Here is a 15332-nt window from a genome sequence, read left to right as displayed (position 1 = left end):
ACTAAGGATATGTTTTAAATTAGGATTGGAGAATCCAATTCTTAGGAAAGATAATGGAGAGACCAAGTGTAAGCCCAGGTTGCGCAGCTCCGTTTTTAACTTCTCGTGGGGAATCGTAGGAGATATATTCGGAATGATTAATTTTTCATTGGGAATTATGAGTATTCTTGCCAATAGAATTTCCTGGTTTACTATAATTTTTTCTTCTGCCTCATGGAAAAAGTCATCGACTATTTATTCGCTTGCTAAGTAAATGCATATTCTATTGTTTGAAATCCTTGATGAGAATAAAATATTTTTAGGGTCGACTTGTGTTCCTAGCGCTTCTAGATAGTCTTTAAGTTTGATATTATCGAGTGCATTGAAAAAATATCTTGTTTTTTTGTGGAGAATATCGATGAGTTAGGTTGGTTCAGTACAGAAGAGAACAGTTTTGGTGTGTTTTGGGTCAGAAGTACTCAGATTCAATGTTTCATTCATAGTAAAGAAATTAATTTCATTGGTGCTGTATTACGGCCCTGACCATGTGAGTTGGGACACTCTGAGAAGGGCTGATATTTGTCCTTGATAGCTAAACCAGATTGCCCCAACAGGACAATTTATGGTAAAATGAATTGACTTGCAGGTTTTAGTAAGGTGACTGATGTAAACACTAAGAAGTTACGAGAATAATTTTTTTTTCAAAATCAAATTCCACTGCAAATGAGCGAATTGAAAAGTAAATGAGCGAATTGAAAAGTAACTGATAAGCACGACAGTATTCTACTTAATCAAAACCGGACCCCTCAGAAGAAATTAGATTTTGGGAAATTAACAGCAAATCTAAAAAACCAAAAGAATAAACGATGTTTCCCTTATAAGTATATAAACATATAAGTGTATGAATTTACGGAATCAAATCAACAGTAAGATGATGATATAAATTGGAGATTTCAAGACGAACTGCTCTCCTAATGTTTCAAATTTTTTCAATTCCAAAATTGTGAAATTCCTTCCTTTCGAAACTATGTCATTTACCGTTTGCTCGCTAACAAGAGATCATAACAGCTGATGATTATTTTCAGGCATGATAGCAATCTGGTCATTAGACCAGACCGTTAAACATCAGTTTGACGGTTGGAAAAAGTAATTTTCAGCGTATCTGATTTGTTGGAAAGAATATCAAGAAAAACCGTTCAGTTGATTTGGCTGAAACTACTCCACTATATTCATAGTTTCTGAAATGAATTTTTCATTGATCAAAGATGGGTAAATATATGAGAATATCTGGAAAAATCCAAAACTAAGTTCATGTGAGCGATGTCGCTGAAAATACATTTGCTGACATACATTTCAATTATGACCAATCACCAACTGACTCGATATTGCTGAATCAGTTTTCATCTGACAATAATATTTTACATTTCATTCTCTGTGTCAAATTTCAAATAAGTGTGAACCAGTGAATTTTGGTAGTCATACAAAATGATGAGGATAAAATTGTTACTAAAAACAGAATTATATTCCCATTTGATAATAGTTTTTTGAAAATCTAACTCTCTACTCGAATGTATTGAGTTACAGTGAACGTCTATTTGATTTGGGGTAGTCAAAAATATATCTCAATCGTAAACCGGTTTTTTATTTCGATATATTCCCTGATCATAACATTAGTTTCTGATACTACTGGTTAGCCTGAAATGCTAAACATTTTTTTCATTGGACAGGTACACCTGCATGTATTTTTTGTTTGAACAACTCAATGGGAAATTGCATTGCCAATAAATGATAGAATTTGATTATTCTGAATCAATCAGGTCAGAAAACTCCAAAATATATTTCCAAAACAATCAAAGCCTCTCTAAAGGAAATGAAAAATCAAGTTCATAGCTCAAAATGTAGTATCATTCTCTGCTTCTTACCTAATAAGCAGTAAAGTCGGGTCAGGAGCAGTTTCAGAACAATTTTCACTTGGAGCCTTTTCCAAAAACACTAAAGACCGTTTCACAAATTCTGGATATCTAGTGGTGATTATGTAAGCATACTCCCTATTTCTTTTACACATATTTCCAAGAATATAGAATATTCTCTCATTGATTGAAGTTTCTTCGGGATATTGTCTCATCAATCTGTTTAATGATATCATAATGTTGAAATCCACCTAAAACGTAAAAAATCAAATGAACCATTGAGTATGATCAATGAACTCATGTACTATTATATGGAATTCATTCAAAAATATAATCCAGAAATTAACCCAATCGAATATTTTGATAAAGTAAAATCTGAACGAATTCAAGTAGCTCACGAGTTAAGTAATGTATAGAAAAAACTTAATATCATAATAACATTCCATCATAATGGAATGGCAGATACTTGATGAATATTACTATAAAAATTTTCTAATATAACAATTTCCAAACCTTCTCGAAACATGTTTCACTGTTTTGTCAAGCAGGACTGAAAAATTATTTGTTTTGTTTGAAACATAAAACGGCTCTTCAATACGAGTTATTTCCTTCAGAAATATTGAAGAGGTGAAGGGAATAATAAAAAAAATTTGGAAAAATGTGTGACAAATGAAAGCATTGCTACAAAAGAAACCGTTGGAAATATAAGTTAAATGTATCTCTCTTCTCAAATCATTCATCCATGAAACACAATATCAATACAGGAAAACACTATTATATTTATGAAGCAAAATTTGATAGGGACATGAGGTTCAAAGTCGACTTCTTCACAGTAATTATCAAAACATCAAAAGTAGCATATTGACTTATCATCCTTAAGTGATTCGTGAATATATTTGATTGTGTCTAAGAATGATAATCATTTTTTTTTCTCTATGAAACACCATACTCAAATAAAATGATATACAAACAAAACCTACAGCAATCATCGTATGGAAATAAAGCAACATATTTTTTCTAGAAATTTTACGACTTATATATACCACGCTACCAAATCTTGGAATTTCACTAATTCTTAAAAGTCTGCAGACAGCAGCTTCTTCTTCTATAGACAGTCTCGCTTGTTATTTTCTGACAACAAGATTATAAGTGACCAACAGAATTTCATTCTTCCATTTTAGTGTTTTTCCTGTTCCTGTTCCATTTCTCCCAATACATGCCTATCATTATCATAACTAGTAACTTTAATGTCCTATAAATGTCTGCAATAAGGTATCATATCAGATTTCGTTCCAAAAAACTGTGCCTCTAAAAGTATTGAATGAAGGATGAAAAAATAGCTTTTGTCTGATTTCTACAATGATTTTTTATTTGTTACGACCGGTGTTAGTTTATTGAATCATTTTCAAGTAACTCAATTATTTTTCACAAACACCTTCTTGAATATACAATGAAATAGTAGTTATACGTGCTTTTGGTACCTGAAATAACAAAATGGTACCTGAATTATCGATAATCCCAAAACAATAAAATTATTTAGAAGATTATACTTGTGGATTAGTACTAGTACCAATGGATCCTAACCTACAATCTAAATTAAACTCCTACAGATATCAATTCAGAAAACTTAAACCCGTCCTTAACGAAGAACAACTCCTGAAATTATATTATGCTCAAATTGATTCCAGACTAAGATACGGGGTGCGCTTCTGGGGCCAATCCACCTCATCATCAGATGTTTTTATTGCACAGAAGCGCATTATTGGTACTTTAGTTGGAGTTTCAAAACTTTCATCCTGTAAAGATCACTTCAAGAACCTAAAAATCCATCACTGTTAATTTTTGAATTTTATCATGTGGTAACTTTGCTGTATTCTAAACAGTAACAGATACGAAGACGGTTGAATGGGAAAAAAGGTAACTGTCATTGGGAACAATACAATGGTTGAAGAAAATTTACGGGGACTCCCTCCCTTTCCTAGTTATACGGGAAAAAACAAAAATGCTGTTTTTGTTTTTTTTTCGAATGGAATTGTTATTTCGGAGAATATCAAAAAATGGAAAGAGAAAATGTTATTGTATTCAAAGTGTACTATGATGATGTAATAATAAATGCTCGATAAAACGTTTCGTGTCAACATGGCCACCGTCGACTTCATTTTAAATACGGACTTTTTTTATTACATCCATTGATAAAGCAATACATTTACAATCCAAGGGTATATCACATTCGATATTTTCATAGCGTTTCATTTGAAATAACTACCATCATCATCACCAACAATTTTAAATTACGGTCCTGTCGTTACTTCTTTTGTAAATTGTATCGATTTCTTCGAAACATAATTCAGACAACCCAATAAATTCGACAGGTAGGTACCCTAACACAATGAAATTTGTTCTTTTTCGTTTTAGAAATTTTTGTATTACCGTAATCCTTCTTTCAAGGCTTATTTTTTTTCCAATCCATTATAATTCGTAAAATTTTTATAATTCTCAATTCTGGAAGTAACGAAAATATCAGTTATTGTTCAAAATTCGATTGTTGTACAATTTGGTATGATCAAATAGCATCTCAATTCATTCACCAACTCAAACGGGAATGCTTTGCTTGGTTTCTATGGCAGAAGTTGTTGACATCTGTTGAGAATTGTCACACGTTTATGAACATATCAAAGATTTATTCAAATGATAAAAGAACTGATATGCTATTTAGTTATGCAAAATCAAATCGAAATTCTCTTTTGGCAAGGAATATGTATGTTGAGCTATACCCGAATCGTCTTATTCTGAACATCCAAATGTTCAGACGATTAGAAAGAAATTTGAGGGACTACGGTGCATTTGACAGAGAGAAAACAAGAAAATGTGTGGTTACTGAAAGTGTGAGGAATTGTGGAAACAAACATCCGTGGTCCTTTCTTTTACAATACTCATTTGAATAGTGAAATGTATCTTCATTTTCTATTCAATGAATTCGATGGCTACTTAGATGAATGACCACTGATTATCCGCCAGAACGGCGCTCCCCTCCATAATGCAGCAATAGTAAGGGAACATTTAGATGCAATATTCCCAAGAAGATGGATCGGAAACAATGGACCAATTGGCCAGCTCGATCCCCAGATCTTACTCCTTTAGATTTTTGTCTAGGGATACATGAAGGATAAAGTTTCAATGTAGATTGCCATATAGCTTTTATTTTCAGTATTGGTTTCATTTTCCCCAAAAGTTCATGACAAAATAAATTATTATTCTGTTTGATTGGTGTCACTAATGATTGTAGTTATTTCAAATGAAACGCTATGAAAATATCAAATATGATATACTCTTGGATTGTGAATTTATCGCTTTATCAATATCTGTAATAAAAAAGAAAGGTGTGTATTTAAAAAAACAAGTTGATGGTGACCATGTTGACAGGAAACGTTTTATTGAATATTTATTATTACATCGTCATACTACACCTCGAATTTTTTCATATTCTCCGAAATAACAATTCCATTCGAGAATAACGAAAAACGGCATTTTTGGGTTTTCCCGTATAACTAGAGAAGGGCAAGAGTCCCCGTAAATTTTCTTCGACCATTATATTGTTCCCGATGACAGTTACTTTTTTTTTCCATTTATTCGTGTTCCTATCTGTTACGGTTTAGTTTAAAATATAGCAAACAAAACTCTCCAATAGACCATTTTTTTATTCCTTTCAGTTGTACAAAAATTCATTATAATCCTACTAGAGCAATGACTCCCTGGATTTACAATTCATTACCCGACGGAATGAAAAAGTGTGAAACACTCTATTGTTTCAAGAATAAATTGAAGGACTTCCTAGTGACAAAATGTTTCAATTCTGTAAAGGAATATTTACAAACTTAACATGTTATCTGCTCATTCCTTTCTTTGTTCTGCTGATGTAATTGTTTAGTTTTATATTATGTGTGTGTTCAACTTCATTTTATTTTAGAAACTTGTATTGAAGAATCCAATACAATTTTCAATTGTGAATTGGAAAATAAAATATTATAATAATAATCATTATTATAATTGTCAAAAATTCATAAGGGGAGAGATGCTGGTCTATGAGGGTTTTGGAATTGGGGTTTTTATACAATTTATTCATTTCCAATGTTTTCAATAAATTCTTCTTCCTTCTATTATTGCACGTATTCTAGTCTATATACAGGATGTTTCAAATTCGATCCTCACCATTGGGATCTCAAAAACTATGAGAGATACGAAGACGGTTAAATTGGAGCAAAGTTGCGCATTCACCTGACTAACACCTGACTATCAATTCGAAAATAAATTGTCCTTCTACATTGCCACTTTTTCCTTGCTACATAATGATGTTTTCAGATTTGCTATCCGACGTTTCGTCTTCCGGCCACCATCATCAACTTCATTTTTTCTAATGGGCGCTACATTGGATTCTTTCTGTTTTGAATAGAACCAGATTTTACTTTTTAAATGATGTATCACAAGTTATCATTCTTTTTTAAAAAAATGGAAGATATTGAAAAAAATAATTCTTATCATAATAGGCTTCGACTTTGCTATTTCTAAATTTGACTTTCAATTTGTTACACTCAATAACATTTTGCTATTGTACAAGTCATTGAATTTTTGGCGGAAAATGACTTTCACGAATGAAGAAAAGAAAAAAGAAATATGCAACAAATTCATTACAAATATGATAGAAACAGTGTTAGAACATTGGAAATGTATTTGAACTTGTATCCCGAAAGACGACAACCACATTGAACTATGTTGAAGTTATTGGATCAGAATATCACCGAGTTTGGTTCATTTGAAAAGCCAAGGAAAAAATACGGATACAGAATGGACCAGGAAACTGAAGAAAATTTGATAAATGAGGTATGTATGAGGTAAGTTAGACATTGTGTTCTTTTCAATAAAAATTAATAACTCGCAGATAGCCATGAACCTGGGAAAATCTACACGTAAAATTTCCTCCGAAATGAATATTTGTCATACAAGTGCATGGAGACATCTAAAAAAAAACGGTTTGAAATGTTACAAAATACACATGTTTCAAACACTTTTACGAATTGAAGGATATTCAACTGAAATAACGAACACATTTGGAGCATAAACAGCCCCAGGCAGTTCCGAGAGATTTAGTAATAACTTGTGGGCAGGAATTTACAAAGATAGAATTTTGGGTCCTCATTTATTTGACGGAATTCTGAAAGGAGAAACCTATCACCAGTTTTTATTGTCGATTTTCGAAGAATATTTGGATGATCTTCCTCTGGCTAACTATACCTAACAACATCTGGTTTCAACATGATGGTGCTCAACCGCACACTACCAGACGGGTATCTAATTACCTGACTGAAATGTTTGGTGATAAATGGATAAGGAATAATGGGCCGGTGAGGCGACCAGCAAGGTCTCCAGACTTTAGTGTTATGGATACATTCTTATGGGGTACACTGAAAAATAGAGTTTATGGTCAGAGGGAATATCAAAATATTGAGGACCTTCAACATAGCATTGTTAGGGAGTTCGGGAGATTGAGGAGGAGGGAAATCAATCGTATAGTGAATAATATTCGAAAAAGAGCACAGTTGTTTTATCATGGACAAGGCCAGCATTTGGAGCATTTGCTGTGATTTACTTTTGTCTTTACATTTTATTTAATTATTGTTATTTGTTTGAAAAGGACACAATGTCTAATTCACCTCATACCCCCCTCATTTATTAAATTTTGATTGTTGATTCTGTCTCCGTATTTTTTCATTGGCTTTTCAAACGAACCAAACTCGGTGAGATTTTGATCCAATAACTTGAACATAGTTCGATGTGGTTGTCGTCTTTCAGGATACAAGTTTAAATACATTTCCGATGTCATAATACTGTTTCTATCGTATTTGTAATAAATATGTATTATATCTCTTTTTTCTTCATTCGTGAAAGCTATTTTTCGCTAAAAATTTAATGACTTATATTCTTGTACAATAACAAAATGCCATTGAGTGTAACAAATTGAAAGTCAAATTTAGAAACATCAAAGTCAAAGCCTATTATGATAAGAATTACTTTTTTCAATATCTCCAATTTTTCGGAAAAGAATGATAAATCTGGATCTATTCAAAACAGAAAGAATTTAATGTAGCGCCCATAAGAAAAAATAAAGTTGATGATGGTGGCCGGAAGACGAAACGTCAGATAGCATACATTAAAACACCATTATATAGCAGAAAAAAAGTGGCAATGTGGAAGTGCAATTCATTTTCGAATCCTTCGAGAAATAAAGTCAGAAAACATAAAAACCCCTTTCCGAAATTTCTGTTTATTTTTTCGGATAATCCCGGATATACTCGAAATTTCAGAACTTTCTCAACGACATATTGTTAGTCAGGTAAATGTGCAAATTTCTCCCTTTATGTCCGATTTGTCCACTCATCCCTTTTGGATTTGCATTGAATAACATGTTCCTTTGATTATTTCAACTAGTGAATGACGTGTGCGATGTTCAATTTTGAAAAATAGTTTTTTATGTTAGCATATATTAGCTTATATTAGCATATTTCTCAGCTTATTCATGACTTCGATATAGTTTATTTCTGATCAGTTTCTGTTTTCATCGGATATCAGATCCTCAAATAAGTCTGGAATATGGTTATTTAGCGCTTTTTGCTTTGTAATCTTCATTTCTTCTTGAAAAGCTGTCTCTGATAACGTAATCATAAATGCTCTATGTTTAATTGATCTGAATACCAATAATTTCTTCTATATAAATATGTTGAAGTGAAATTTATTATTATTTCTTGAGATAGTGAGATCTGTTAAAGGTGACGCCAAAAAGTCCCTAAAGCCAAACATTGTGTTGGTCACAATGTCTCTTGACATAAGTCAGTCATAGTTTTAAGTTCTATATTAAAAGTTCTCTAGTTAAAGAAAAACTGTTATTCAGAGTATGTAAGGTTATGTTATATATATATGTATTTGAGTATGGTGAATAAAAACACAAAAAAGGGTAAAGCTAAAGTTTAATTTTGGATCATCCACCTAAAATATTAAAAGGTTATGGGCCCAGGATACTGGTAAATAAAGGAGATATAATAAGGAAATAATAGTTTTGGGCAAACGGGAATAAAAGTTCAATAAGTCGTAAGTGAAAATGGCACATGTAAGAAGTTTCCAAATTGAGCCATTAAATGGAAGTAATTACTATAATTGGAAGTTTCGATTAGAAAGAATACTAGATGAAAACAGAGTATTGGATGTGGTCCAGGCTGAAATAGTTATCGAGGGAACAGCACAAGAAAGAGAAGCATTACTAAAAAAGGATTCAAAAGCAAAGTCACTAATAATACAGAGTGTGGATGATTCACAGCTAGAAAATTTAAGGGAAAAGAATACAGCACATAAAATGTGGGCAACATTAGAAGAGATATATGAGAAGAAAGGAATTCAAGGACAACTATTTTTGAAAAAGAAATTACTATCTATGAAAATGAAAGAAGGTGAATCTCTAGATAATTTCCTTGCAGAGTTCGAAGAGGTACTGAGAAAAATAAAGGCTAGTGGGCTAAAACTAGAAGAACAAGACATAATATGTAATTTATTAATAGCGTTACCAAAGTCCTATGAAACAGTTGTGACAATAATTGAAAATTCTGATACATTAACTTACGATAAAGTAAAAGCAAAACTAAAGGGTGAGGCAGAAAAGAGGCAAATGATGACAGAAAAATACAAAGACAGTGGAAGTACAGATCAAGTAGCTTTTATGACAGAGGGATGTTTTAGATGTGGTAAAATAGGACACTTCAAACGAGATTGCAGAGTAAGAACTACAAACAGAGGAAATACAAGCTATAGAGGAGGAAATACAAGCTATAGAGGAGGAAATACAAGTTATAGAGGTACTACAAACTATAGAAGAAATTATGGAAGAGGGCATTTTCGAGGCCAGATGAGAGGTAGATATCAAAATGGATATCAAAACACAGGTATGAGTTTTCAACACAACACAAATTATGTGCAAAATGAAAATAATCAAAACCAAGATGAACCTTCTAATTTTGAAAATAAAAATGAACCCAGAATTTGTTTTAATAATGAAATAAATGCAATGCAAAATGTTTTAAGTAAAAATGAAATAACATTTTATATAGATTCTGGATGTACAGATCACTTAGTGAATGAAAAGACAATTTTTTCTCAATTAGTTACCTTAGATCACCCTATACAGATAGCAGTTGCAAAACAAAATAATTATTTAGCTGCAGTTGCAGTAGGGAATATAGTAGGTTTTAGTAATGTAAACAGAAAAAATTTTGAATGTGAAATAAAGAATGTATTTTATGTACCTAATTTAAGAAAAAATCTACTTTCAGTAAAAAGGTTAGAGCAGGCAGGGATAAAGGTTGTTTTTGAAAGTGGACAAGTAAAACTTTATGATAAAAATGGTATTTTGATAGGTTTAGGAAAAAGAGAAAATTTGTATGAAATAAAATTTAATGTAAACAAAACTGAATGTTTGAATGTAATAAGCAATGATAATGATTTTATGAAATGGCACAGGCGCTTTGGCCATATAAATTTTAATAGCTTAGAAAAATTAATAAAAGGTGATTTAATAGAAGGAGTTGATAAAAATATACCTATATTGAAAGTTGATTTTTGTGAGCCTTGCATAACAGGAAAAATGTCTAGGTTGCCTTTTGGAACCCGAAGTAAAAGTAATAGAGTCTTGGAAATAGTTCATTCAGATGTTTGTGGACCAATAAGTCCAGTTTCAAATGAGGGATACAATTATTTCTTAACATTTATTGATGATTTCACTAATTTTACAATAGTATATTTAATAAAACATAAAGGGGAAGTCTTTGGCAAATTTAAAGAATATTTTAATATGACAAAATCAATGTTTAACAGTCAAATTTCAAAACTAAGATGTGATAATGGGGGCGAGTATGTTTCTAATGATTTAAAGTTTTTCTGTAGAGAAAATGGTATAAGAGTAGATTATACAATCCCTTTTACACCTCAGCAAAATGGTAAGGCTGAAAGAATGAATAGGTCATTAGTAGAAAGGGGCCGCGCAATGATATTCGATTCAGGGTTGCCCAAGAAATTTTGGGGGGAAGCAGTGCAAACTGCAACGTATATTATAAATAGAAGTCCTACCCAGGCTTTAGAAAATAAGATCACACCTGCTGAACTTTGGTATAATAAAAGGCCAAATGTGAGTAATTTGAGAGTTTTCGGTAGTACAGCATATTATCACATACCTAAGGAGAAAAGGGGAAAATTTGATGAAAAAACTGAAAAGGGAATTATGATTGGGTATGTTGAAAATGGCTATAGGTTATGGGATATTAAAAAAGAAAAAATAGTTTATGCTCGGGACGTTAAATTTGACGAGAATCATTGTTACCTTAAACAAAATCATATAGAAATTAAGTCAGAGGAAATAGATACAGAAAATGAGATTAAAGTAAATGATACCATTGATATAGAGAAAGTCAGAGATATAGAGGAAGTAAGAAATACAGAAGTCAGAAATTTAGAACAAAATGAAATTGAAATGATAAATAGGAGGGGAAGAGAGATAAAATTACCAGACAGGTATAATGATTATGAATTATATATGGCTTTCAATGCCATAAATTACATAGAAGACGTACCTAAGACTTATGAGGAAATAAAAGGTCATAAAGATGAATATTCTTGGTTATCAGCTGTAAATAGAGAGTTAGAAGCAATACACAAAAATGAAACGTGGGAAATAGTTGAAAATAAAGGAATTAGTAATATTTTAGATACAAAGTGGGTATTTTCTAAAAAACCATTGGAGAAAAATGAAAATGATAAATTTAAGGCTAGAATAGTAGTTAGGGGATTTGCTCAAAATAATGTAGATTATGGAAATATTTATTCACCAGTGGCAAAATGACTACCATAAGGGCACTTTTAAGTTTAGGTAATCAATTAGCTTATTATTTTTTGCAATTAGATGTAAAATGTGCGTTTTTAAATGGGATTTTAAAGTCTCCAGTGTATATTCATTACCCAGAGGGTATGTCATCACATGCAGGTAAAATATTAAAATTAAAGAAGTCCCTTTATGGCCTGAAGGAATCATCCAGGTGTTGGAATAATGAAATTAATAGTTTTTTGTTGGAAATAGGTTTTATCAGATCTGAAAATGATTTTTGTTTATATTTTAAGGATTCAAACAGTGAAAGAATGTATCTTTTGCTTTATGTAGACGACATAATATTGGCAGGGCCTAATTTAATAATTTTAAATGAAATTATTTCTAAGTTAATGAATCGTTTTGAAATGAAGAACAAAGGGCAACTTAAACATTTCCTTGGTCTAGAAATTAAATATGATAGGAAAGAAGGAATTTTAAATATTTCTCAATCAAAATATATAAAAACAATTTTAGCTAAGTTTGATATGGTAAATTGTAAGGGAGTGAACACACCAATAGATAAAAAATTAAAATTAAATATTTGTCCTGAAAATAATAATTTAACAAATAAACCATTTAGGCAGTTAGTAGGTTGTTTAATGTACCTAATGGTGGGTTCACGTCCAGACATATGTTTCGCACTAAATTATTTTAGCAGCCTTCAAGACAAGGCAACTGATGAATCATGGAAACACTTGAAACGAATGTTAAGATATTTAAAAAACACTATGTATGAAGGTTTAGAATATAAAAGAGTAGATACATTGAATTTTATATGTTATGTTGATGCCGATTGGGGTAGTAACTTACAAGACAGAAAATCTGTTAGTGGATTTCTATTTAAATTGTTTTCAAACACAATAAGCTGGACAACTAGAAAGCAAAATTGTGTCACACTTTCTACCACAGAAGCTGAGTTGGTGGCTCTAAGTAACTCAGTATGTGAAGGCCTATGGTTAAGAAAACTTTTACTTGATTTTAATTTTGATCCAGGAAAGGTAATATTTTATGAAGACAACCAAGGGTGTATATCTATAGTGAACAATCCCGGCAATAATAGGAGAGTAAAACATGTAGAATTGAAGTATCATTTTGTATGTGAAAATTTAGATAAGGGTTATATAGACATTAAATATATAGAGTCAAAATATCAACAAGCTGATATTTTAACAAAAGGTTTAAGTTATGATTTGTTTAAAAATTTTAAGTTCCTCATTGGCATTAGGGATTTTAGCGAGGGGGGGTGTTAAAGGTGACGCCAAAAGTCCCTAAAGCCAAACATTGTGTTGGTCACAATGTCTCTTGACATAAGTCAGTCATAGTTTTAAGTTCTATATTAAAAGTTCTCTAGTTAAAGAAAAACTGTTATTTAGAGTATGTAAGGTTATGTTATATATATATGTATTTGAGTATGGTGAATAAAAACACAAAAAAGGGTAAAGCTAAAGTTTAATTTTGGATCATCCACCTAAAATATTAAAAAGATCAAGGACCGTGAATTCCATCTTATCGTGAAGAGTGTTGAGAAAATTCAGGAATATATATATATATATATATATATATATATAATTGATAGTGTAACGACCGTATGTATGTATAGAATAGTAGTTTTTCGGGGATTCGGTCTGATTAGAATAAATATTTACTCTTTTTAGCTGCCCGAGCTTTCGCTAATGTTTATTAGCTTTATCGAGGGCTGTAATATAAAAAGGACATGAAAAATATATATATATATATAAAACATAATAACGGATAAAACAGAATACCTGTGCTATTTGAGAATATTCAATTTGAAAATTTCAATTTTGAAAGAAGTCTTCAACATCAAAATGACAACTTTTTGACATTGAATAATGTGAAATACTTTTTCAAATTTTTATTATCGTTCATTATGGGGATTTATACTGTGTTACTATTACAGGATGTATTCAGATTTATATTTTTTGTTAGTAAAAATGAATAAATTTTGCTGAGGTTGTCGATGTCTGTCTTTTTGTTGATATTGTTTTCTTTAATTTTGATCTCAGCCATTTCCAGAAATTGCCTTTTATTTGAATCTGGTTCGAAATGGAGAATTTTGGTTTTAGTATAATTGGCTGAATGATCATTATCTAGAACATGTTGTGTGAGTGCACAAGAATTTCGTTTTAAATTTTTACAATTACTTTTATGAAGAGCTATGCGGGTTTTCAAATTGTTTTTTGTTTGACCTATATGTAGTTTACGAAATTCCCTGCAACAACTATTCTATATATATATATATATATATATATATATATATATATATATATATATATATATATATATATATATATATATATATATATATAAATAGATTAGTACTTTTTGATCATTTTCATATTGATTTCAATTTAAGAGCCACCGGTATACAGCTGTTTCACCCTATTGGGCATCGTCAGTACTGGGCAGGCTGTCCTCGATTGAAGACAAAATGAGAAAAACCAAGAAAGTACTTGATAAAAATAGCTGCGTAAACGCAAGCGAAACATAAGTGGAACCACCTATTGGTGTGACACCCAAGTCAACTTGCCAAGTCATTATGTCAGTGTTGGTGGTTTGACCAATCAACCGACAACTGCGGTGGCAGAAATTTGGGAAGCTAACCTGAAATGTCATCGGAAAACGAATCCACATGTTTCTAGAAATGATATGAAATCGAGAAAGGTTAATGCAGTCAAGCTGCTGGAAAATAATTCCATGAAAATTGGAGTTCATGCAGTTCGACTGCATTAACCTTTCTTTCTCGATTTATATATATATATATATATATATATATATATATATATATATATATTTATATTTGCCTAATAGCATTTACTCATCACATTCTTGGAATATACCAAATATTCCTACAGTATTCATAAAATATATTTGAAGAATATTCTATGGTGATACCTTTTTTTATAATCCTCCAATTAACTTAGAATATCCCGAATATTGTATGAATATTCCTCGAGTTCTAATCCTGGAATATTCTCAATAGAATATACCTTACATATTCTGAGAATATTTCCCCAGGAATATTCTTAGCATGTATCAAAGGTTCGCCAGGAGCACTTCCACATATTAATAGCATAATACAATATCCTTAAATGTATATTCATGAAATATTCCTGGAATATATATTGTTATGTGGGTAAACCAGAATGAAATGTGTTTTTATGATAGGGCATTATTCAGGATACTTGGATTAATTGGTAATAGTGACAATAATTCTGCGGAATTCATATTGTTATTGATAATTTTATATATAAAAATTAGTGCAAAGATTTTTCGCCTAGAGTCTAAGGAGGGTATATCAAATTAAGTTCTCAATTGTGATTGGTATTTTCCATTCCAAATTACAGAACCGTAACCGAATTGCTACAAAATGAATAGGTCATCAATCGAACAAATCTGAAAGTATTATCCTTGCATGATGAATTATTCAATAAATTAACTAGTTATTACCTCAACTTGTGTCG

The 15332-nt window shown here is 31.2% G+C and overlaps 2 protein-coding genes across 2 annotated transcripts in view; both read right to left on the bottom strand.

Annotated features, from left to right (window-relative positions):
• LOC111508882 (uncharacterized) overlaps positions 1-15332 on the bottom strand; it is a 108243-nt gene that overhangs the window by 75029 nt on the left and 17882 nt on the right. The window lies entirely within an intron of this gene.
• The window catches only part of LOC141483735 (uncharacterized), a 38476-nt gene that overhangs the window by 20932 nt on the left and 2212 nt on the right, over positions 1-15332 (bottom strand). Inside the window, exon 2 of the mRNA XM_074178536.1 lies at positions 1902-2140. Coding sequence (XP_074034637.1) covers positions 1902-2140 — 239 coding nt within the window. The remainder of the gene's footprint in view (positions 1-1901; positions 2141-15332) is intronic.

This window comes from Leptinotarsa decemlineata, unplaced genomic scaffold (genome assembly GCF_025532065.1).
Source record: "Leptinotarsa decemlineata unplaced genomic scaffold, Ldec_3_MD MMD2_P_RNA_scaffold_14, whole genome shotgun sequence".
NCBI classification, from domain to species: Eukaryota; Metazoa; Arthropoda; class Insecta; order Coleoptera; family Chrysomelidae; genus Leptinotarsa; species Leptinotarsa decemlineata.
Note: the sequence above shows the minus strand (reverse complement) of the source record. Positions and strands in the feature narration are given on the sequence as shown.